General features: G+C 43.3%; 1 protein-coding gene across 4 annotated transcripts in view; it reads left to right on the top strand.

Annotated features, from left to right (window-relative positions):
- The window catches only part of CSNK1G3 (casein kinase 1 gamma 3), a 118,217-nt gene that overhangs the window by 19,401 nt on the left and 74,456 nt on the right, over window positions 1-24,360 (top strand). For all 4 annotated transcript variants that reach the window (XM_063454134.1, XM_063454131.1, XM_063454132.1 and 1 more), the window contains 2 exons: window positions 6,565-6,605; window positions 15,559-15,628. In XM_063454134.1, coding sequence (XP_063310204.1) covers window positions 6,565-6,605; window positions 15,559-15,628 — 111 coding nt within the window. The remainder of the gene's footprint in view (window positions 1-6,564; window positions 6,606-15,558; window positions 15,629-24,360) is intronic.

Genomic DNA, 24,360 nt, shown 5'->3' on the forward strand with positions numbered 1-24,360 from the left:
CTTCCCCCTGGACTCCACCCCTGAGCGGCGGGTGGGGGCCGTAATTGAGAATGAGGGGGACGACTACCTATTGTCCTATCCACCCGGTCCCCACCCCTCAGCGGCAGGTGGGGGCCATAAATTACAATGGGGGGGGGAACCTAATGTCTTCCCCACACCCCTGAGCGGCGGGTGGGGGCCCTAATAAAAATGTATCCCCCTAAGGTGACTGGGGGTCCCAAAGCAAAAATTAATAATCCCCTACCTCCCCCCTCACCCTAAAAATATTGAGGGGGGGAATAAAAGAACTAAGTACCTGTTAAAAAAAAAAAAAAAATATTAAACTAACCATTTGATGTATTCTTTTTTTTCTAAAATCTTAATTTCTCAGCCACAAAAAAGGCCAAATAAAAATCATAATACCTGTCAAACTTGTAAAAATGAAATAAAACACCCGAGCGCCCAAAACAAAAAGAAAAAAAAAAAAACCCGAAGCTAAAAAATTAATCTATCTTCACCCATGAAGGGCACGGCGCAGACTTGGCTCCGCAGGGCGGGGGAAGACTTATAAAGCCTTCCCACGCCCTGCAATTTGACTCAGAACACACTGGTTGTAATTCAACCAATCAGAGTGGCTTGGATTTCAACCAGCGTGGCTTGGAATTCAACCAATCAGAGTGCTCCGTTTAATTTTACACAGCGTGGGAAAGTTCTTCGGAATTTGTTGAATTCCAAGCCAACCAGAGTGCTGTGACAGGTAAATGTAGAGACTTACCGGTCAGTCTTTTCATTTACCCATCAGAGCACTGACTGGTTGGCTTAAATCAACCAATCAGAGCACTCTGAGCTTAATTGCAGGGCGCTGCACCCGCCATGGGTAAAGATAAATATTTTAGCATCGGGATTTTTCTTTTCTTTTTTTTTTTTTGCGCTCAGATTTTTATTTTATTTCTTACAAGTTCGACGGGTATTATGGTTTTTATTTGGCCTTTTTTGGGGCTGAAAAATTAAGATTTTAGAAAAAAGAAAATGGTGAGTTTTTTTTTTTTTTAACAGATACTTTTTTATTTTATTTTTTTAATTCTTTATTTTATTTGTGCGAAAAGTGACAACAAGCGTGCAAAGCCACAATAGCATCTGCAGGCATTTTTTGAAAACATTTCAAGTGTGGCAGTTGAGACAGCACATTTTTTTTTTTTATACATAACAAAAGGATAACGAGCTATCAAACACCATTAAGTTAAAGTTTAGCAAGCAAGGTTAAGACATGTATTGGACGAGGCTAATATGTATACCGCTTTGCATCATTGGGAAAGACAGCTTATAAGGATACTTAGTTATTTTATTCCCCCTTCACTATTTTTAGGGTGAGGGGGGTATGTAGGGGTTTAATAATTTTTTTTTTTGGTGGGGGTTGTGACTAGGGGCTTTGTTCATTTAGGGCCCCAACCGCCGCTCAGGGGTGGGAACCGGGGGGAGGACAATAGGTCTCCCCCTTCATTGTTTATAAGGCTCACACCCGGCACTCAGTGGTGGGGGTTGGGGGGGGAGGACAATAGTTTTTTTTTTTTTTTCCCCCAACAGTGAATGCTCACTGTTTAGTAAACATGCAAACAAAATCTCCCTTTTGCTATTATGGGGGTCATATTGACCCATAGAGTGAGGGAGGAGGGTGGCTTAGAAAGTGTCGGTGAGCACTGTTCCCTGTCGCTTCTTTTTTTACATTTTACACAGAGGGAGCTGCACGCCGGTAGCTCCCTCCTTGTAATAAACTGAACGAACACCGATATTCAGTGTTTGTTTGCTCGTCTGACATTTCTATTCATTCATTCGTCGTTCTGACAAATGAATGGATGAAATTCCTGTTCGCATGCCCAAGTGCTTAACTGGGCATACGTGGGAGTCTCTCAGCGCTATCTAATGTGGGCAGATGACATTTTCCACAGGGCCTTCATCTACCCACACAAAGATGGTGGCGCCCAGGACTTGGGTTGGGGCAGAAAATAAAGTTTAAAAACTAGGTAATATGGGGGGCTTAGGGGCATTTGAGGGTAACTAGGGGGTCAATTAGATGTAGTGGAGTCGGGAGGGGGGGGGGGGTTAGAAAAAAAAAAAAAAAACGGATTCTGCCATGACAGTGCCGCTTTAACTGCAGCAATGAGGAGATTGTGATTGGTGATGCACATGGCAATAGCTTTTTCAATGCTTTCCTGTGGAAAAGCATTGGATTGGTGGAGATCATCAAGCTTGATTACCAGCCTCAGGGTGACCGTCACAGCATAGGAAAAAAGGGGCGTAAAAACATTCCTATTCGATTGGGAGGGTGGTGGGGGGCTGGTCACCTAAACAAACACACACTCACAAATTATTTGATTTAATTCAGTTTTATTCCACGGAGCCTCCCTACCTGTGGAAAACCTAGAGTGGATCGGTTTTATCTGGGGTCCAGGAGGCGGCTGGCTGGGGTGTGAAAAATATGCCTGGTGTTAGTCACCCATTGCTGCAGTTAAAAGCCAGAAGGATGAGCATTGAATAGGAAATACCATGAGACTGGCTTGCACTGTGTTTGACAAGTGTGTGTGGCAGACAATCTAACAAGCTAAACTAGTTTGGTCTTAAATAAAATGTGCATTAATTTATTCTAAGTTTGAACATTAGATTAAACCATGTGACCCAATTCCCTCACATTGATTTAAGTGACCCATAAAAATATTGACGTTTATCTATACCTAGCTCTTTTTAAACATATCTGTTGTTGTTGTTGTTATTACTACTATAATTGGCCTTAAAATGGACACATTTATGAAAGTGAATGTTCCTTATTCCCTCACATACGCATGCTTAGGTGTTCAGCATAAATATTAAGTAAAATAAAAATAGATCAGCACATAGCTATCCTAAAGATGTTTATTATTTTTCTTTGCAAATTTTTAATGCATGAACTATATAATGCAAAAAAAACACCTACAATGATAAACTCAGGCTTTTTTTTTTATGGACTCACTAATCCCCTAAAGCAGGGGTTCTCAACCCAGTCCTCAAGGACCCCCCTACGAGTAAAGGATTTAGGGATTACCTGGGTGTGTCCAAGGTGTTCAGAATAAGAAAAAAACAACAACTTTTTTTATCTTCTTTTTCTAAACACCTCAGACACACTTAGGTAATCCCTAAATCCTGGACTGGTAGGGGGTCCTTGAGGACTGGGTTGAGAACCCCTGCCCTAAAGTACATGTTCCTTGTTCCTGCAGGTTTTTTTTTTTTGTTTTTTTTTGTCACTTTAATATTCTAAATTCCATTGTTATTGCCCCCCAGCCTGGAGGGTTTCCTGCTTCATTTACTTTTATCTACAGTTGAAGGCAGATGCTTCTCATAGGAACACCCTCCGTCATTTACTAAGATTAACCCCAGATCTCTGTGATTGCAGCTATCATGGGTTAAATGCTGCTGCAGTCTGCCTCGGTGTCCAAGGCAGAAGAGTAGCAGCCAGCCGCGCGGTCCCTGCGCCCCCCCCAAAAAAAACCATGGATACATTTACAACTCTCCCTCAACCCTTTCCAGTAAAATGCAACCCTTTGCCTGCCATGTGATCACTGACTGTTATTTTTTTAACCCTTGGGTTGAATTTATTTAGTTATTTAAATATTTTTTATTTATTTAGCTGGGGTGGGGGAAATTGGGGGATTTACTCTGACTAGTTAGAGTTAAAATGAAAGAAAAAGTTTTAAAAGTAAAATGGTTTTAAAAAGTAAAAAAAAAGGGGTGGGGGGAGGGAAAGCTTATTACCACTACACTTGGTACAACTAGCGAAAAAGTTATTCCACACTAAGGTTCAAAGTATGCCTTTTAAAATGGTTTGTGTTTGTGGGGTAGTTTTCTTTCCCAAGTGCCATGCATTTGCTTTCTGTCCCTTTGTGCTTACTGTGCTATATTAATATGTAGACGATCTCCCAATCCAAATTGTATCCCCAGGCAATCAGATGTGTCAATGAAGGGCCGTGATTTCAGTGTCTCTGCATGACCTCCATATTTTCAGCAAGGTCGAGTATCTGTTTTGCAATGCTGCTTCGTGCTACTGCTCACTGCTGCTCTCTCAGGAGCAATGTTACTTTGTTTTCCTGTCAGAGCATTTTTCTTGTTATGCTTACCATTTTTAATTACCAAGTGTTTTAGCTGTTATTGCTGTATTAAATGACTGTTTAAAATCTATAGAACTTCAATAAATCCCTTTTGCTCCCTGGATGACAACCATATCCCTGCTACCTACAGAAATCACTCAATATGTCAAAGCTGTGAAGACATTTAATACTTGGATCTATGCAGTAACCTCTACTCGAAAGCTCTATAGGTCAACTGTGTGAAATATGTTGTCACTTTATAAATAAGAATAAATTATCAGATAGGTAGTATGTCTCCTGCAGCTCTACTTGCCAAGCTGTGGAGAGTGTGAGTATATAGAGTATTGAGCAGCAGAAATAGCATCTGGATTTATTAAATCAACCTTTTATCTGGGCAAAAAGTTACTGAAAAGTAATCCCCAAATCCTACACCATCCCATGTTACTACTAAACTTTTATGTGCATGTATAGACATAACAAACAGACTTGCAATGTCCCAACAGCAGTAGCAAGTGTTGTAGAAAGCATAACATAAGTGTGTGGCATGTAAGAAAACATCACATTTTTAAGTAGATAAATCAAAATAAAACATGCTAGGTCAGTTATGACTAGTTAGAAGCATGGTAAAGGCTGTTCATGGTCTTGCTATTGTTTTTAATCCAAGCATATGAAACTAAAGTGATTCTAAGGAGTAGTTGCCCAGCTAGACATAGTGCTTTAAACATGCTAGTATTTAAACTGTAGCTTGTTACACCCCAAAGGTCCCCATCACTAGCAAGTGTGTTTCCAAAGGATAGTGTGGTCTAAAATAATTAGCTATAGTTGATATATCGATATAACATTAATGCATCTAAACAGTCATGAAAGCAGGAAAGAGTGAGTGCCAGCAAGAGTCACAGTCCCTAGCTCATCCTATACCCCTCTGGGGAAATTAGAGGCCGGCGTTGGTGAATGCATCTCCACGTATGCCAGCTCAGTTGGCGTCAGGAACACCCTCCAGTCGGAGGTTTCAGGTTCACAGTACTGCTGCTGCAGCCATCCACAATGTAAGGAGAGGCAGTCTGTCCACGTTTGCAGGCTTGAGGGTAAGTTGCGCCTGACTTTCTTGCTTCTGGCCAGGTGTCCCCGCTGCCACCGGATCGCACGTCTGTGCACTATCCCAAACTTCTGCTTCTTTCAAGGCGATGTGTCCCGAGTTGGCTGGGCAACAAGGGGGAACAGGTTTAATGAGCGTGCGGGTGGCTAGTTTCTCCCAGAGCAGGTCAAAGATCTCATTCAGCCTGTCCAGCACATTCATCTCTGCATGATTGGGGTCAGAGTAGCACGCAGCATCTGCCATTTTATGGTATCCGCATCAGCACATCTAGGTCTCTAAAACGGAAGAGCCTTCGAGGTGTAGACCGGGATTGCTCCCACCGGTCCAAAGGGGGGAGGGGGGGAGGAGGGAGGCAGGGCACTAACCAGTGCTTAGATCAGCTCTGGTCACTCTGGGGTGGTGATCGTCCGCCTCTCCCTGCCTCGGGGCACACCAGGCTGCGGAGTATTCAGAGCCTTCGCCAAGAGAGCTAGTTTTTGCTTGACCCAGGGTAGAGCAGCTTAAGAGTCGATGTAGGGTGTTAATGGTTCTGAAAATTACCCAAAAAATTTTGGTTTCCGAGAAATTGCCTGGAGCTCATGCAAGACACGTCTTGCAGGCATTGCAGTCAGGCCCCGCCCCCTAAACGTGTGTATATATGTGAGTATGTATGTATGTGTATATATATATATTTTAATTAAAAATAACAGACAGTGCTTATGTGAACATGAGACATAAGCAATGCACAAAAACAGGACTTGAACAAAATGCATATATTATGAATTTAGTAGAGTAGATTACACACAAAAAAAGCAATTAAACCTTTCTCACATACTGCAGCATCTCCATATTATAATATCTGGTCAATAACATACTAGTGAAAGGTGTGTGTGTTCTACTACAGCTGGTTAAGGCTAACCTTGGCATCAAATATGTTGTTTGTGGGTTGTCTATATGTAACATTTAGATAAATGTGTATTTATTTTTCTAGGTTTGCATGTTTCTTTTGGCTCCACAGATATCAAAAGTAAGGCCACGTGCAAGTGATAATTGCACAGTTTAAATCAAACTAAAACACTCTTTGGTGCAGCTTGTTGATATAGAAACTGGCACTTATTTAATGCCATATTTCTAAAAGGTCAGGTAATTAATGTGGCTATTGGAAATATCCATGCATGTTAACATTGTTTTACAAGAAGGCCAACTGTTACTATGTCACTGTGCATCTTTTTGTCAAATATCGAAGTAAAAGGGCTTTATTTGAGGTATTATTAATGCTTAATGTCTACTTTGCATTCTGGCACATTGCATCCTTGCTACTGAATACTTTGGTTTTAAACTAGTTCTGGCATGATCTTACATTCTTGTTTTTTTTTTTTGTTTTTTTTTTCCAAGGGAAAAATCTGTACACAAATGAATATGTGGCAATTAAACTGGTAAGTTTACCTTTTTGTTTTTACATTCTTATGTTAACAGTGTCTAGTTATATCTTTCTATTCTTCACAATCTGGAAAAAGGAGACTGGTGGATTCTTTAGAAATGTTTTTTTCTGCATGTTTTGCCTGTTTAATTTTTGTGACTGAGCACTGACGTATTTAAAATGGCCACTTTTATTTGTGGCGTCTCTGCATATGTTTTTTTTTTTTGCTAAGATTTACCAAGGTGAAACTTAAATTTTTATAATGAGACCAGGGTTTGGGTTGGAGGATAGTTACGAAGATGTACTTCCTGCTGTTGATGGACTTTCATTAAAATTCCAGTGTACATGAGTTTTTCAGAACGATGGGTATATATCAATGAAAAACTTGAAGTGCATATTTTCCTTTTTTATTTCTTGGAAATTATTTATGGCGATATTGGTTACAAATTATTTTGTCAACATCGGGTTGGAAAGTAGGAAAACTATGTATTATTACATGTATTTATTAAATAGATGTCAGGACTAAATCTTATTTTTATTGTTCCAGAGTTTGTTTGCCCCACATGGTTTTATCTTAATGAGCTGTAGAAATGCAAACTCCTAAAGCATTTGTGGTGTAAAGTTTCAGCTAGCGATTTTAGCTTAAAGGACCACTTAATGCACCTAGTCCACTTCATCTCAATGAAGGTTCTTTAGTTTTAACCCTGCAATCGAAAACATTACTGTTTAGTAGATATTTCAATGTTTTGTTTCAGGGTTAAACACACCTGCAGTTGCTGTCTTCCTAAAAACAACTAAAAGTGCTTCTGTGAGTCAAACTTAGTTCTCACAGCTAACCTCCAATAGAAGTGGAGGAAGAGAACAATATTGCCTCTGGAATACACTATAGTGTTCCTTCAAAAATAAATAAGTAAAATAAAATTAAAATAATTACACAGATTCAAACAATAATCAGATTGGTGCTTGGTGGGGTATTTATTTGGCCATACAGAATTGACACTAGCATAGCTTGGTTACTGTTGAAAATGATTCTACTACTTCTAGTCTCCTCTATCCTACTCTACTACCAGCTCTGTGTGTGAAGTTAAAAGCAGATATTGCCTGGTTTTACAAGAGAATTGAAGCATTATAATACACATATGCCTTGTACAGGTGTTAAACAACAAGGTGATCCCTTTTGCCTTCAAGGGAGAATATGATCACGTCTGTTGCTAAGTGCACTGTGCGTCCGGATGACTAAATGTGAAATATGCTTCAATATATGTTCCAGGCTGGAGATGGTGCTGAAGCCATGTGTGCCGGTGGTATTACTAGTCCCTGGAGCAAAAGTACAGATTACTCTGTATGTTCAATGTTCCAAACTGAAACTCTGCATATACATATTGCTACAACCATGCCTGCTTCTGTGATTTGAGCAATGTTTCAATGCTTTTAAAAAAAAATTATATATAATTCGTTATTTTTAATGTGCATAAGGAACACAAATGTCTACAGTGCCAAAACAGCAGATATAGGCATATTAAAGGGACTATATAGTCACCAAAACAACTTTAGCTTAATCAAGCAGTTTTGATGTATAGATCATGCCCCTGCTGTCTCACTGCTCAATTCTGTCATTTAGGAGTTATATCACTTTGTTTATGAACCCTAGTCATACCTCCCTGCATGTGACTTGCATAGCCTTCCTAAACACTTCCTGTAAATAGTCATCTACATCTACAGTTTATCCTTCCTTTATTGCAAGTTCTGTTTAATTTAGATTTTATTATCCCGTGCTATGTTAATAGCTTGCTAGACCCTGCAAGAGCCTCTTGTATGTTTAATAAAGTTAAATTTACAGAGAAAGAGATACATTTGTTTAATGTAAATTACATATGATTGAAAGTGAAACCAGTTTTTTTTCACGCAGGCTGTGTCAATCAGAGCCAGGGGAGGTGTGACAACGGCTACATAAACAGAAACAAAGTGATTTAACTCCTAAATTACAGAGAATTGAGCAGTGAAACTAAAGAAGCACGATCTACACACAAAAACTGCTTAATTAAGCTAAAGTTGTTTAGATGACTATAGTGTTCCTGCAACCCCTTGAGGACCGATGGCGGTCCTGAACCGTCATAACGGTAATAGTTACTTACGCGATCGCGGCGTTCCTCCCGGTCTGGGGAGGACTGCCTGACAGCCCAGACAGTCCCCCCTTGGCAAATTAGGCCCTCGCGGCCATGTGATCGCTCTAACAGAGCGGTCACATGGCCGCAATAGGTGCCTGGTTTCAAAACCGTAAAACATAACAGCGATGATATTGTCAGTGAAAGTGAAGTTTTTTGCATTTTTCACACACAACCTGCATTTTCACTGATATCATCATCATTGTTGTGATACGTTTTACTGTTTTGAATATTTCTATTCAGCGAAGTCTCCCGAGTATAACCGTACCCCCCATGGTTTTATAGTGGTTTTTGAAAGTTACAAGGTCAAATATAAAGGTCGAATTATTTTACATTGTAATTTGCCAGATTGGTTATGTTGCCTTTGAGAGTGCATGGTAGTCAGGAATGAGAATTACCCCCATGATGTTATACCATTTGCAATAGAAGAGAACCCAAGGTATTGCAAATGGAGTATGTTTAGTCTTTTTTAGTAGCCACTTAGTCACACACACTGGCTAAAGTTAGCGTTCATAATAGTTTTTTGCATTTTTAACAGAGACAAATATAAATGCCAACTTTTGCCAGTGGCTACTAAAAAAGACTGGACATACCTTGAATACCCTGGGTTGTCTACTTTAAAAAAATATGTACATGTGAGGGGTGGTGATTCAGAGATTTATGTCAGACAACAATGTTACAATGTCACTATTGATACATTTTAAAAATATATATTTTGAAACAGCAATGCCCTACTTGTACTTATAGCAATATTACTTGCAAAAAGCATGTAAACACAGTTTTTTTTTAAATTCAGGACAACATTTTGAATCTATTTTGCATTTTTTTTCTTCATTAGGATTTCTAGATAAGTAAAAGATTTTTCAAGTAAAATTAAAAAAAAAAAAATGTAAAGTAAATTATATGACATGATACAAATAATGGTATGTAAAGAAAGCCCTTCTTGTCCTGAATATATATATATATATATATAATTTGTATGGGAACAGTAAATGAGAGAGGGGAAAATTATAGCCAAACACAAAAACCACAAAAGTGTTAAGACAGCTGTGGTCCTTAACGTACAACAGGTTTGCTGTGCTAGAGCGTCGCTGGACGTTCTCACGCTGTGTGAGGACCTCCAGCGTCGCTCAATTCCCCATAGGAAAGCATTGAAAATCGTTTTCAATGCTTTCCTATGGGGGTGCGCTAATGCGCATGAGCATTAGGTCTCCTCGGCCGGTGGGCGGGATCAGTCTCGCCCACCAGCCGACGTAGGCAGAAGGTGGAGCGGCGGGGGAGGAGCAGGCAGCGACGTGGGTCATGTCGTTGCCTCAGGTAAGTCACTGAAGGGGTTTTCACCCCTTCAGCAACTGGGGATTGGAGATTGGGGGGTGGGAGGGAGAGGAATCCTGCAGTGCCAGGAAAACTGATTGTTTTCCTGGCACTGGAGATTCCCTTTAACTGCTATGTTTACAGATGCACGGTTAATACCTGGGGGACCTGGCACCCAAACCACTTAATTTAGCTGAAGAGATCTGGATGACTATAGTGGTCCTTTAATATCAGACTTCACTGGCAGCATTACATGATGTTTTAAATCAGGCCAAGTCATACGATTAGATAAGTTAGGGCCAGTGCAAGGATTTTTGGGTACATAGGTGAAGATGCATTTACCTGTGTGCCTCTTAACCTCCCTTTTGTGTTTCTTATCCCCTCTTTTAAATGTCTTACCCCCGTTAGTGTGTCTTATCGCCTGTTTTTTCCACATTGTGTGTCTTACAACTCCCTTGTGTATCTCTTACAACCCCCCCATGTGTGTCTCTTATCTCCCCTCTTTGTATCACTGTTACAGCCTTACTCCTCCCAGCCCCTTTGTGTGACTCCTTCTCTCCCAGCCTTTTTGTGTGTTTTGCTCTTCCCAGCTTCTTTGTGTGTGTGTCTTTCACCCCAGCTGATCTGTCCCCCCAGCCCCTCTGTGTGTCTTTTACCTTCTTAAGCCCCGCTGTGTGTTTATTTCAAATCCCTCTCCTCCCCGCCTCTTAGTTGTCCCCTCCCTTCCCTGTCCCTTAGTGTTTCTCTCCCCTCCCCTCCCCTCCCTGTCGCTTGGTGCACTCCCCACCTCTTGAGTGGTCCCCTCCCCTTCCTGGTGTGCCTTCTATACCTCTCTTGTAGTGTGGCCGAGCGGAGCGGATCCCTGTACAGGAGCTTAAATTTTCTGTAGCCGGCCGGACTGACAGGAAGTGCTCTCTGTGAGGAAACAGAAGCTCCTTTACCGCTCTCCGCCACGCTACACTCAGTGGTGTATACACACTGACAGTCACACACACTCAATGACAAAACACACAGACGTCATTGACCGACACAGGCTCACAGATTTGAGACACACGCATTCCACAACAGACTTACACTGGCAGATACACACTGACAGTCACACACACACTCAATGAGAAACACAGACTCGCTGATCTGAGACACCTTCGTTCATTGACAGACACACACACTGGCAGACACCCTGAAAGTCACACAGAGACTCAATGACAAACATACTCTTACTGATTTGACAGACACTCACAAACACGCACTCTCATGCGCACACTCGCATGCACACTCATGCCCACGTACACTCACTAATTATTAATATCTTTATAATTACAAGTTTTCCACCCAGCCTCACTACCTGGAGAGCTGGCGTGGATCTGACCTTGGAGTCCAGTGGGGCTGATGGGAGGCGTATGGCTGTGGCAGAATCAGAGGCAGCGAGGGAGCACTGATCTCCCTGCTCTGCTCCCTCGCGGGCTGTCTACTGATGCCGGGAGTCGGTATATAACGTCATATTCCGGCTCCCACGGCATCAGCAATCTGCATGCGAGGGAGGAGAGCAGGGAGATAAAAGCTCCCTCGCCGCCTCTGATTCTACCACAGCTGCACGTCGGGGGGGGGGGGGGGGAGGGTCCATAATGTGGCCTGGTAGGAGGGATAGCATCCCTCCTGCCAGTCACTGGAATCTTGCGCCCCTAAAGCCGGTACACCCTAAGGTTAAATTCCCAGGAGGCCTCGCGAAGGTTATATCTTTTTTGTTGTTTAGGAATGATGCAGGGCAATGTAGGCGATACAGGTAACTAATAATCTTGCCTGACAGACTGTGCTTGAAAAGGAGGGAGCTGCGTATATTTAATGCAAATGTCCAGTTGGTGTCTGTGAAGTACCATGCTAATGCCAAAGCACCATGCCAAAGTGAGATTATCCTTTGTTGCCATTCAGCCCATGCCTTGTATGGGCAAGGCACAGTCTTGTACCGATGGTCTGCTTGGGTGAGCCAGTCCGCTTGGAGACGGACACTCCTTTCCAGGCTGGAGGTAAAGTGGACTCATGTATGCCAGCACAGGTGCAGGTTCCAGGGAACAGATTCCATGTATTTTCTGCCTATCGAGAGACCCTTATTTGCTAACTACATGTTGGACTCCCGCTGACTCTGTCCTTTCGGGCGGGCATGTGTTGGCGCGGATGTAGCGGACTTCCTGTCAGCCTTGTGAGGGGAATTTTGTGATGTGGCTTCAGGCTTGTCCTCCGAGGCTGTGGGGTATATGAGTGCGTCCAACTTCTCCCAAAACGCTTAAAAGGTGCTATCCGTTCAGAGCTCCACCTCAAACCTCTCACATCTAGGACCTAGGGAGCACGCAGCTTCCGCCATCTTAATAATAGTGCCTATGCTTACTTCGAACCCCCTGCGACATTGCCACGCTCTCGTTACATTTTGAGGGGTCTCCTTAGGGTGGACTGGAATGACCCCCAACGGTCCAGAGGTGTTAGGGGGAAGGTGGGAAGTGGGCCTTGTGTCAGATTTCCGGCCATAGGTGTCGGCGGGGGAGCGGCTGTCTCCCGTGTGTCGACCATGCATGTAGGCCGCACAAGAGGGTCAAGTGAGAAGTGCTTGAACCGTCGCTTGTGTGGTATCATCGTATGCACCTCAATGTCACCTTTCGCCAGGTGGCTTTTTTATGTAGCTTGGGTCCCATTTTTTGTGGCGGAATTCCGCTTGATTCGGTTGTATGGCAGGAGCTGCAAGAGCAATCGTCCAATCGGCCGCGCCCCCTGCTTTTTTTCTTTTTCTTGTATTAATGATGTGTATATATTCTGTGATTTAATGAAACAAATACCTGTTTATCTCTGCACCTGAATATACAGAGTTCGTAGGGCAGGAAGTAGTAACCCAAAAGTCCAGTCTATGAATAAAACCACCTCTACTCCTTATGCATATTTAGGATTTGGATTCACTTGTCTTGTGCTCACTTACCTATTCCAAGACTGATGGGTGTCTCAGATGTAGGTACCTTTCACACACAAACAGGTTACTTCTGTTCTACAATTTTCTATAAACATTTTTAGAGTTGTAGACCAGAGCAGCTGCTCTGCCACTCATTAAAGTACATCTGTATACCTGTACTTCTCATTGTAGATACAAGCTGTCGCCCACCTTGTACATCTGTTGGCTGCAACCATGCCTTCAGATGCAGTTCTTGGCCTGCCAGGGTAGATAAGCATCCTGCACCTCCAAGCGATATCCTTGCAGTCCTAAACTGTGACAGGTACAGTTCTGATAATTTTTGTGAGTAGTCAGTGGTGTGTGGAAGGAGCCGGACAATGTCCTCATTGACTTGCACATATTAGATCATTGGTCAGCATACCCCACACACATGCGCACTTGTTTGGACACGACCATTCGCATACGGGCGCAATCATGGATGGGTATGCACACACTGAAATGATGTAAGGAGACTTTCAATGGACATCATGAGTTAGGAGCGATCACTTTCTTAAAGGGACTCATCCCTGGTGTCTGGTGATGCAAGGGAACCATGAGGAGTAGCTTGCATTAGTTCTACACAGCTCCCTCGCTGCCTGCTCTGTGGTGACGTCATGCACTACTACATTGTGAGCTGCCGGGAGCGGTGTGTTGAACTCTGCTTTCTAGTGCAGGGGACAAACAGTTGGTCATATTCCATAATTTGCAACAATTTACTGCCAAGCCGTCGTAGTGCAGGGGTCAGGCTGGATGTGACCTGTGGACTTGAGGTTGCTGACCCCCCAAAATCGTTTTTATGTGAAAGGCATGTCCCTATTGTGCCTAAATGAGCAAATTTGCCTATTTAAAAAAAATAAAAAATAATTAAATCAGTTTTCTTTAGCATACTAACTTTACTAAATTTTAAATGTATTAAATTTCCAGTCCTATAATACTAGCTAGTCCTTGTAAGTCGTCACTGCAAGTTGGAATAGTAGATTCATATTGGCCAGGGGTGTATTTCTACTGGCAAGCAGTAGTGTGTTTTGGATTTGTGCTGCCTTAGTCTTGTCGGAACTCTGGCACCCCACCACTCTAAATTTCCCCCCACCTGTTTAAGAGAAATACGCAGTTTGACAGACAGACACACACTGACAGGCACACAGTCTCCGATACACATACATACACTGGCAGACACACTCACTAACAGATACTCACAGACATTCACTGACAGACACGCGCACATTCACTCACTTAGACACACTCATGCTCACACACTTACAAATTATATATATATATATATATATATATATATATATATATTTTTTTTTTTTTCATTTAATTTAAATCCACCAGTTTCCCTGCCTTTGGGGTTCAGTGGTGTTGGACGAGCAGGTGGGCAGGCATTGCCACAGTGCAGGCGGCGAGGGAGCTGTAATCCCCATGCTGCCCAATGATGCCGGCAGCCGTAGTGACGTCCTTTTCTGACTCCCGGCATCACTGCAGGGTGTGAGTTTGCTGAGCAGGAGCATCTGAACGCCCTGAGGTGGCCAGTTCTTGGGCCCCTTATGAAATAAGCTAACAAGGCATCTGCCAGAGCGCTTGGGGGTGTGGTGTTTTTTGCCACCCCCGCCTGAAAGTGTTGTCTAAGGCAAATGCCTTGTTAACCTCGTGGGAATAACACATCACTGCTCGCCAGGGCTAAATTTTACATTGTTGGCTAATGTAAAAATATGTATATTGTCTTAGAGCATTAAAGGCATACTATAGTGCCAGGAATACAAATCTGTATTCCTGGCACTATAGCTCCCTTGGCCTCAACCCCCCATTCCCCGCTGTGGTAAATAATTGGTTATAAACCCTTTCACTTACCTGATCCCTGTGCCGGTGCCAAGGTGCTGGCTCGCGGCTCTTCCTCAGACGAGGGGGCGCTAATGCGCCGCAATAGACCCTCCCATAGGAAAGCATTGAATCAAAAATTAGCGGACGCTGGATGTCCTGATGCAGAGCGTGAGTACGACCACAGTACGTTACCAGACCAAAAGTTTGTTAACAGCCAGGAAGCACCTCCAGTGGCTGTCTGGTAGACAGCCACTAGAGACAAACTTAGTGCTGCAATGTAAACATTGCAGTTTTTTTGGAACTGTAATGTTTAACATTGCAGCACGAAGTGCAATAGGGACACTATACCTTGACCACTTCAATGAGCTGAAGTGGTCTATGATGTCCATAATGTCCACTAAGGCTGCAGCTTGTTGTAGAACTGCAGCTTCCTTGATTTTCTGCCAGATTTAAAAGAACACTATAGTCATCCAGATAAATTAATCTCAATTGAGTGCTCTGTGTGCAGTGGCCCTGTCTTTTTTAACTCCGCAGTATAAACCATTGCAGAATTAAATCCACCTTTAGTGGCTGGAAAACCATCCTAATTGTACTTACACTGCTGCTGTATTTATTCTTATGGTCTCTCCTGTTTAAGATAATTGTACAGCTTTCATGAATGTTCCATAATAAACACTGTTTTATCTGTTCTGGTACAGGAACCAATGAAATCCAGAGCACCACAGCTACATTTGGAATATAGGTTCTACAAGCAATTGGGATCTGGAGGTACCTTATTTTTTTTTTTTTTTTTTGCTTTGTCCTGTTTTTTCTTTAGCATAACTTCAGCATGGTTGTATTAGACTTGGTTTTTATGTATGAGTGTGTATCACCAATACTATAGATGTTCTGTTTGTGTTCTTGGTTTATATACTGAAACTATTACTGCAGTGTGGTAATAAATCGGCTTCCAGTTCTGATGTGTAAGCAGCACGTTACCTAGCAGGGTGCCTCTAGCATTGTTGTATTCCAGTTTATTTCTAGCTCACATTACGCACTCTAGGACGAGTTATTCTGTCAGACCAAATATCATCAGAAACTGATGTTGTCTTTCGAACTTGAAGCTATAGTTTTTATGGCTAATAAACATTCCTATTAAGGTAGATAAAAGTATTTGGCAATGGATAGAATTTACCATTTTTTATTTTCAAGTTGATGAAAATAGATAGATATAGATATAGATATATATATATATATATATATATGTTATGGTACTTTTTAGCAGTAAACCAAAATGTTTAAATGTCTATCTGTTCCTGTCCAAATCAATAAAATAAATTGCGTATATACGCTGAAGTAATTAAGTCTGACACACAAGGTTCAGGTTAAAATAACTTCGAGAAAATTTATTGGCAAGTGATTAAAAAGCGGACACGCAGGTCCTTTTAAGAGACATTTTACGTCATCATTGCTTATTAGAATATCAGTAAATAAACATCATTAATTGGATTAATTGTCAAGTGTCTGGATTAGTGTCCACCTATCAATATTATTAATTGGCTCAAAAGACTAAGTGGTTAATCCCGTGTCCACCCACCAAGAGGTGGGATTGTTCTGGACACGGGTGGGGGACAAGGGGTCTTGAGCGTCATTTTACACGGTCGGTGATCTCAGGCCTCGTGGCCAGGTGCAAGGTCTCTTATGAATAGAACATTTCATTACTACTGTGTTCGCATGGCCTTCAAATTATACTTTGTTGCAAATCTAAGGAAAAGTCAGCAATTCCTGTGTTAATCATATCTTTATAGAAAATACAGTCTTTGTTCTATTGTATTAGATGTGCTGGGAAATTCTGTCATGTAAGGTGATTTTAAAATGAACAAGTTAGGTTATGAGGACAAAATGGAGGATTGAAGAAGTCAGGTTAGGGGGACAAAATGGAGGATTGTCACAGTATAAAGTTAAAATGGAGTTAGTGCAATAATTGAATACAAATACAATAAGGTTTTTTAAATAATCCCACATCAGTCCCCCCTATGAAATGTTAGATTCTAAGAGATAAAACTTTATTAAGTTAGTACCAGGAAGACGTGTTAACCCAAAGGCACAGAAACCCCGTGGCCGCTAGCTAGGTGTTAATGCAAAGTGCAAGGCTGTCCCTAGATCTGACCCTAATAGGCTAACTCATCCGTCAGTATGGCTCTCGAACACTTCACACCCAAGGGTATCCCATGGCAGCTAACCCACCACTTCTCCACATGGGGCCTTTACCATTCACTGACAGATGCTGTCCCTGAGCTAGTCCCTTCCTAGAATTCCTGCACTTTATCAACAAAAGGGATTGTTTGCAGCGGCAGACAGGGTGAGTTGATGTCTTGGAAATCTTGGTCATCAACTTCAAGATGGGCGAAAGTGGGTGCCGCTTGGTCAACAGTCTTCAGGAGGGATTTTCTCAGACATGGGAGAATACAACAAAAGAGAAGAGCAAAGAGAAAAAGAAAAATTAGTATAGCCATACCAATATGCATTAAAGCCTTTTGCCATCCCGTCATCCAGCCAAACCATCTTTCCCAGGGATCTTGTATCCCAGAATTCCTTTTCAACTCTATAGACAGGTCATTTAATTTCTCTATGGCTAATGTAACTTTACCATTAGGGCCTGTGTTTTCTGGGATATAGGTACAACATGTCAAGGTGTCGGGCAAAATTTTACAAACTCCTCCTTTTTCGGCTAAGATCATATCTAGGGCCATTCTATTCTGGAAAGCCATTTGGGATGTGGCCTGCAATTGTTCGGCCAATCCCTGGAGGGCGTCTCTGGTATAATTAACAAAACGCTGTTGATTATAATAAATGTAATTTATCCAATTTAAATTCTTGTTTGTGGTAACTATGGCAAAAAGTGATTCAAATCCTGCAGCAACTTCATCTCTTGCTTTAAATTCATTGGGCACCCCCCTAGGCACCCCAATGGCATCAATATAGACATGAGGATCAAAACTTCCTTTTACTGTGGCATCACGCTTAACCTTAGTGTGTCTGGACTCATGGGTGTTGAGGTGTGTGTCAGAGATGATATGTATAGGCATAATAGCTTTAGCCAAAGTACACTCCCCCCACCACTCCTTGTCCATTCTGGATCTTAACTGTAAATCCCCACACAACCAGTAGATATCCCCTAATGACCTGGTGTGAAACTGCAACAAGTTCATAGAGACACTCCTGTAGGTAGCACAATACCCCTTAGAGAAGTTACCCAAGAATTTACCAATTCCATCATAATTAGCATAACAAGTGTAATTACCTTTATACACGGTAATACCATCTGGGGGTTTGACATCCTTGGTTAGGAGAGGATACTCCTTTGTCCATGCACTACATATGGACCTGTTAAAATCATAGTGATAGGCAAAAAGGCTTAAAACACATTCCTCTATATCTACTGGCAGGATTAGAGGTACGGTACCCAGGTGAGGCCGGGCACCACCACACACATAACATGCAGTCTTATTATGCTTATTAGCATTATATTTCATCCATTCTAACCATAAATTTACATCATTAAAACCTGTTTCAGCGGCCATGGTATCTTCAAAGGTGGGGTTAGCAATGGCCATCATGTCTTGAAAGGTCTGGATATGAGGTTTTAATGGGTTAGGGACCATATGGGTGGCCCCTTGCCACTCGGAAGAGTTGCACATATCTTTTAGGAAGAAATGCCCTAATTTACGGTAGGAACCCTTTTTCCAATACATTCCCATCACATACTGGTCGGCATCCGTTGGGCTTGGATGCTCAATGTTAAGGATTAATTTCATTGGTGTACCTCCCCCAGGCTTTCTCAAAGTCATTCTCTGGAGAAGGGATCTACCTTGTTCATCTACTTTAGATAAGGCACTTTTTGGTTTGTAACCCCAGGCAGGCCCGGCATTCCATCCCGCTGCCCCCCAATGATTACAATTGTGCCCCCATTGTTTGTCAACTACACAAACATATGGGTCTTTTGAATGTGGGATATCTCTGTAAATACTCTGGATTTGTGATGTGGGGAACGGGCATTCTACAATATCACAATAGTCAAAGGTGTAAGTAGCCACATGGGTGCATGATGAATTGTACCAGAAGGTATACCCACTAATATCTTTGGTGATGGCTACTTGTTGGGCCTTTATGAGGCTGATTAAGGAGAAGATGTGCCAGAGGTACATGCTTGTGCGGTATCTGCTTCCTCTGGGGCAGGAGATTTCTTGCAGTGGGAAGCGTGGATCCAATTTGGCCTACCGGCCAGTTTGACGGAAGTTGCGGTAATCAGGAGAACTTGGAATGGACCGTCAAATCTTGGTTCCAGGGTATTTTTCCGCACAAACTTCTTGACCAGAACCCAATCTCCGGGGAGCAGGTTATGGGCACCTGTATCCAATTCGGGATCTGGAATTGAAGAGAAAACTTGGGCATGTATTTTGTTTAAGGCACTTGCAAGTTCAGTTACATAATCTACTAAAACATCTGATTGGAGCTGTAACTGCTGCGGATAATAACAACCTAGTCTGGGTGCTGTCCCAAATAGAATCTCATATGGGGACAGTGAATGCTTCCCTCTAGGTGTGTGCCTAACACTGAATAAAGCTATTGACAGGCTTTCTGGCCAGGGCATCTTTGTTTCTTGCGACATTTTTAACATTCTGGCTTTTAGAGTGCCATTCATGCGCTCTACTTTACCACTACTTTGTGGGTGGTAAGGGGTGTGGAAGGCTAGGGTCACCCCTAGAGCAGTCCAAATTTCTTTAGTCACTGTTGCTGTGAAGGCTGGGCCTTGATCACTTTCAATGACTTCTGGGAGTCCAAATCTACATACTATCTCTGTAAGTAGGCGTCTTGCGGTTGTCTTTGCAGTGATATTGGCCACTGGGTAGGCCTCTGGCCACCCTGAGAACATGTCCACTATGACTAGTGCATATTCATGGGGCCCACTCTTGGGCATTTGGATGTGGTCAATTTGAATTCGCTGGAAGGGGTACATGGGCTTTGCCAGGTGTTTTGCAGGCACCTTGATTGGTCTTCCTGGATTGCATTTTGCACAAATAACACAGGCCTTACAGAAGCTGTTGATCAATGTTGTGATTCCGGGTGCTTCATAATACTTCTGTATGAGGGCGGCCATCAATTCTTTTGACAGGTGTGCAGGCCCATGTGCCCATTGGACAACTGCTGGATATAAATTTTTTGGAAGGCAAAATTTGAAGTTGTTGTAATATACTCCGTCCTTTTGGACAGCTCCTTTATTTTTCCATTTTTGGGTTTCTTCAGGAGTGACTGCAGCTTGCTGTTCTCGCAAAATTCGCAAATCAGTAGGAAGAGTTTGCAGAGCAAAAATAGGGACTTCTTCTTCTTCTTCTTGTCCGGACACTTCTTCATCCACTTCCTGCAGATCCCTGGCTGCTAGCTTAGCAGCCTGATCAGCCAAATGGTTGCCCTTTGCTTCATCTGCATCCAATTTCCCATGGGCCTTTACCTTCAAAACGGCCACTTCTTCAGGGAGTAGGAGGGCATCCATTAGCTCCTTAATTGCAGTACTATGTTTGACTGGTGTACCGGCGGTGGTAAGAAATCCTCTTGTCTTCCAAATTAGGCCGAAGTCATGTGCCACACCCAGAGCATATCTTGAATCTGTATAGATGTTGGCACGTTTTCCTTCGGAAATTTTGCATGCTGAAGTCAGAGCCTGTAATTCGGCTTCTTGCGCAGACATTGCTGGCGGTAAAGATGATGATTTGATAACTTCGTCTGTTGTGGTTACGGCATATCCTGTATGATATCTTCCTTCTTCATCAGCATATCTTGAGCCGTCCACAAACAGGGTAAAATCTGGATTTTGTAATGGATTCTCATGCACAGTTGGTAGGTGCACTGTCTCCATTTTCATCTGTTCAAAACAGTCATGAGGTGTTTCGGGGTCATAATCATTCACTATGACCAGATCTTGAAATTCCTTTTCTAGGAAGTGGCGTGGCCATGCTTCCAGAAGGTCAGTTGTTGGGTATTTGACAATACCATTTTCCTGTAGCTGTTCTTCATCCATGGTGGCCCATAGCTTTGCCATGGGCCCAAGGTCATTCCATGACCTTGTCTTCAATTTGGTAACAGGAATATGTGGGATAGCAGTATCCCAATGGCGGTAGAGGTAGTTAAGTTGTTGAGGTAGTTGGACCAAGACCATGCTATTGCCTTCAGAGTCACAATAGAAATCTTGAGCAGTGAGCTTAACATCAGTCCAATGGTAGAGCTCATCTTCATAGCAAGGCTCGGGAGTAATGTCTGGTTTGTACCACATGGTACAGAAGGCGTGATCTGGGCCTTCACAGAGAGGCTTTTCACCTTCATAAAATGTCAAATGTGGATGCATGACTTTCTTGATACATCCACAAAGCAGGTAAATGTAGGTTTCATCTGTGATAAATCCATAATAGATACCCCCCTCAGGGAGTGGAAGAAGAGTGGATGGGTTAAGAACTTGACATCTTTGGATGGAAATGTTGTCAGGTAGAAGAAGATGGCACTGGAGGCGTAGGTGTCTGGCTGGAGACACGTGCTTGAGCTGGACTTGGTTGATGATGGCAGAAATGTCATGAGGGGCCAAAACAACCAGGGGGTGGCCAAGGACCAGGTCTGAGGTTCTTTCTATGAGCTCTCTTGCAGCAAAAACAGCCCTGAGACAGGAAGGAGTCCCTCTGGCCACAATGTCCAGTTGACATGAGAAATATCCAATAGGCCTCTGGCGGCCTCTTAAGTCATTAGTTTGGGTGAGAACTCCTGTTGCGTGGCCTTGTCTTTCAGAGACAAATAATTTGAAAGGTTTGGAGTAATCAGGTAGGCCCAAGGCAGGAGCAGAAGCAATGGCACGTTTGAGAGCATTGAAATTGTCCAGAGCTTCATTAGTTAAACAGAAAGGGTCAGACTTAAGTGCGTCATAGAGGGGTTGCATGAGCAGGGAGGCTTCTGGGATCCATGCTCTGCAGTAGGAAATGAGGCCTAGGAAGGCATGGAGAGATTTTGAGGTTCTTGGAGTTGGAATATCCAGTACGGCTCTTACCCGGTCCCGGGTAAGATGTCTGGTACCTTGAGATAGGCAATGTCCAAGGAAAATTACTGAGGGTTGGCAGAACTGTAGCTTGATGAGTGAAGCTTTGCATCCTTGTTCTGCCAAATAACAAAGCAGGCTAATTGAGCACTTTTCAGTAGTGGGTATATCATCTCCACAGAGCAGCAAATCATCCACATACTGAAGCAGAACAACTTCTGGGTGCTCGGCTTGCCATGGGTCAAGGATGGTGGCCATGGCCTTTGCAAACTGACTTGGTGAATTTTGTGCCCCTTGGGGCATGACAGTCCAGGTATACTGTTGCATCTCATGGGTGAAAGCAAACAGGTATTGGCAGGATGGGTCCAGTGGAACACTGAAAAAGGCATTTGCTAGGTCAATGACTGTGAAAAATTTTGCAGATGGTGGGACTCCAGAGAGCAGAGTATGGGGATTTGGTACAAGAGGGGTGTCCAGGACGGTAGCTTCATTAACAGCACGGAGATCCTGAACCATCCTGTACTTCTCTGGCTCACCTTTTGGAGTTTTCTTTTTCACAGGGAATAATGGGGTGTTGCATTCAGATTTGCATTTCACTAGGGCACCCTTCTCCAAGAGTGCCTTGATGTGGGTAGAAATGGCAGCAGCCTGTGCTGGTTTTAATGGATATTGTGGTTTTCTTGGTAATTTAGCCCCTGGAATAAGCTTTACCACCACAGGGGGAACATTTAGGTGACCTATGTCCTCTGGGCCTGAGGACCATAACTTGGCGGGCACCTGTGTTTTTAATGCCTCTGGGAAATTGGACCTTAATTCTGCTGCTTTCTCACGGGGCTTTTCTAAATGCAGCATTAGAGGCAAGGAGCACAAGGCTGAGGTGTCTGATTCAGATAGAGGTGTGGACATTTCTACCTGCCCATCCGGGGTAAAGGTGATGGATGCTTGCAGGCGTGAAAGAACATCAGCACCTAATAGGTTAATTGGGCATGTGGAGGATACCACAAAGCGAGCAAGCAGGCTAGAGCCAACTCGTAATGGAGTTGTTAGAGGGCTATGTCTTGGCTGGCCATCCACTCCAACACAAGAGACGTCAATATTTGACAGAAAGGATGGGTCTGGCAGGTCTTGTTCTCGCAGAACACTACGGGCTGCACCTGTGTCAACTAGAAATGTGGTAGGGTGGCCTTCAATGGGCAAAGTCACTGTGGCAAGTGGCCCCCCCTTATCCCCTGTAGACACTGCCATAACAGGGGTTGCAGACACAGGCTTGCCAATTTCCTAATCATCTGGTTCCTCAATTATCGGAACCTGTTTGGTGGCTTTGGGAGCTGGGGCAGGTTTGGAGGGCTTTCTGGGCTCCCTTGGCTCCTTTTTAGGTTCTGGGCAGTCACTTCTAAAGTGCCCCTTGGCTCCACAATTAAAACAATGTCCCCCCTCCTCCGGTCTAGTACCTTTTGGGACTGGGGTGGAGCGGGATACCATGAGAGGCGCTGAAGTGGATCTTCTTGGGGTCTGAGCGGATTCCAAACCTCTAGCAACTAAAAGTAGGGTGTCCAGGGGAACAACCTTATATTCAGGGCGTGCAGCAATGATTCCCTTGCGTATAGAGTCCTTAACACCTTGGACAAACGCACCTGACAGCATTTGTGAATGAATCTTGTCAGTAAGATCAAACCCCAAATCTGTAAACATTTGATACAGTCTTGCATGAAACCTTTCCACTGATTCTCCTTTATCTTGAATAACATCAGTAAGGCCAGCAGCCTGATCTGCAAGTTTGTCCTTAGCCCATTCTTTTAATTGGGTGCAAAAAGTTACTCCAGAGGGGTAATCAACATCACTGTTGAGCTGATCTGTACTGAGGTGTCGGGCCATACTTGGCCAATACGCATCCCCTGCTTTAATAGCACAAATGCTCAATAAATCACGCCATGCGGCTGAATAAGTCTTTTGAATTTGAACTATCCCTCGGTAGAAGGGCATAGGCTGCTTTTCTGGGTCCGGGAGTGATTTCATCAGAGCACTAGCTTGAGTGGGGTTAAAAGCTACATATTTAGGAGGGGCCTGTTCTCCCCGACCCTTGTGGCCGAAGGGATCATCGATAGAACGATGAGATGGGGCTCCCGCAGCAAGTTCCGATGAGACATGGGACACCCTGTCCATCTCGTCATCATCGAATTCTATGATATTGACTCTTCTACGCGGTGCAGGTCCCGCGTGAGGTGAAAGGGTCGGTGGCTGGGAATGAGCCCCAGATGCAGGGGTGGCTAGCGAGTCGTAACCTGGGGACAGGTAGTCGCCGGGAATTACTGGCATCAGGGCTGAACTGGGAGCCGCCGTATTGGAGGCGGGGAAAGGAGTTGCTTCAGGATTAAGGGAAGAAGCGGCGGCCATATTTGATATGGGCACTTCCGGGGCAGATTGGGCCGGACTGGGCATGACC

Source organism: Pelobates fuscus, chromosome 5 (genome assembly GCF_036172605.1).
Source record: "Pelobates fuscus isolate aPelFus1 chromosome 5, aPelFus1.pri, whole genome shotgun sequence".
Lineage (NCBI taxonomy): Eukaryota > Metazoa > Chordata > Amphibia > Anura > Pelobatidae > Pelobates > Pelobates fuscus.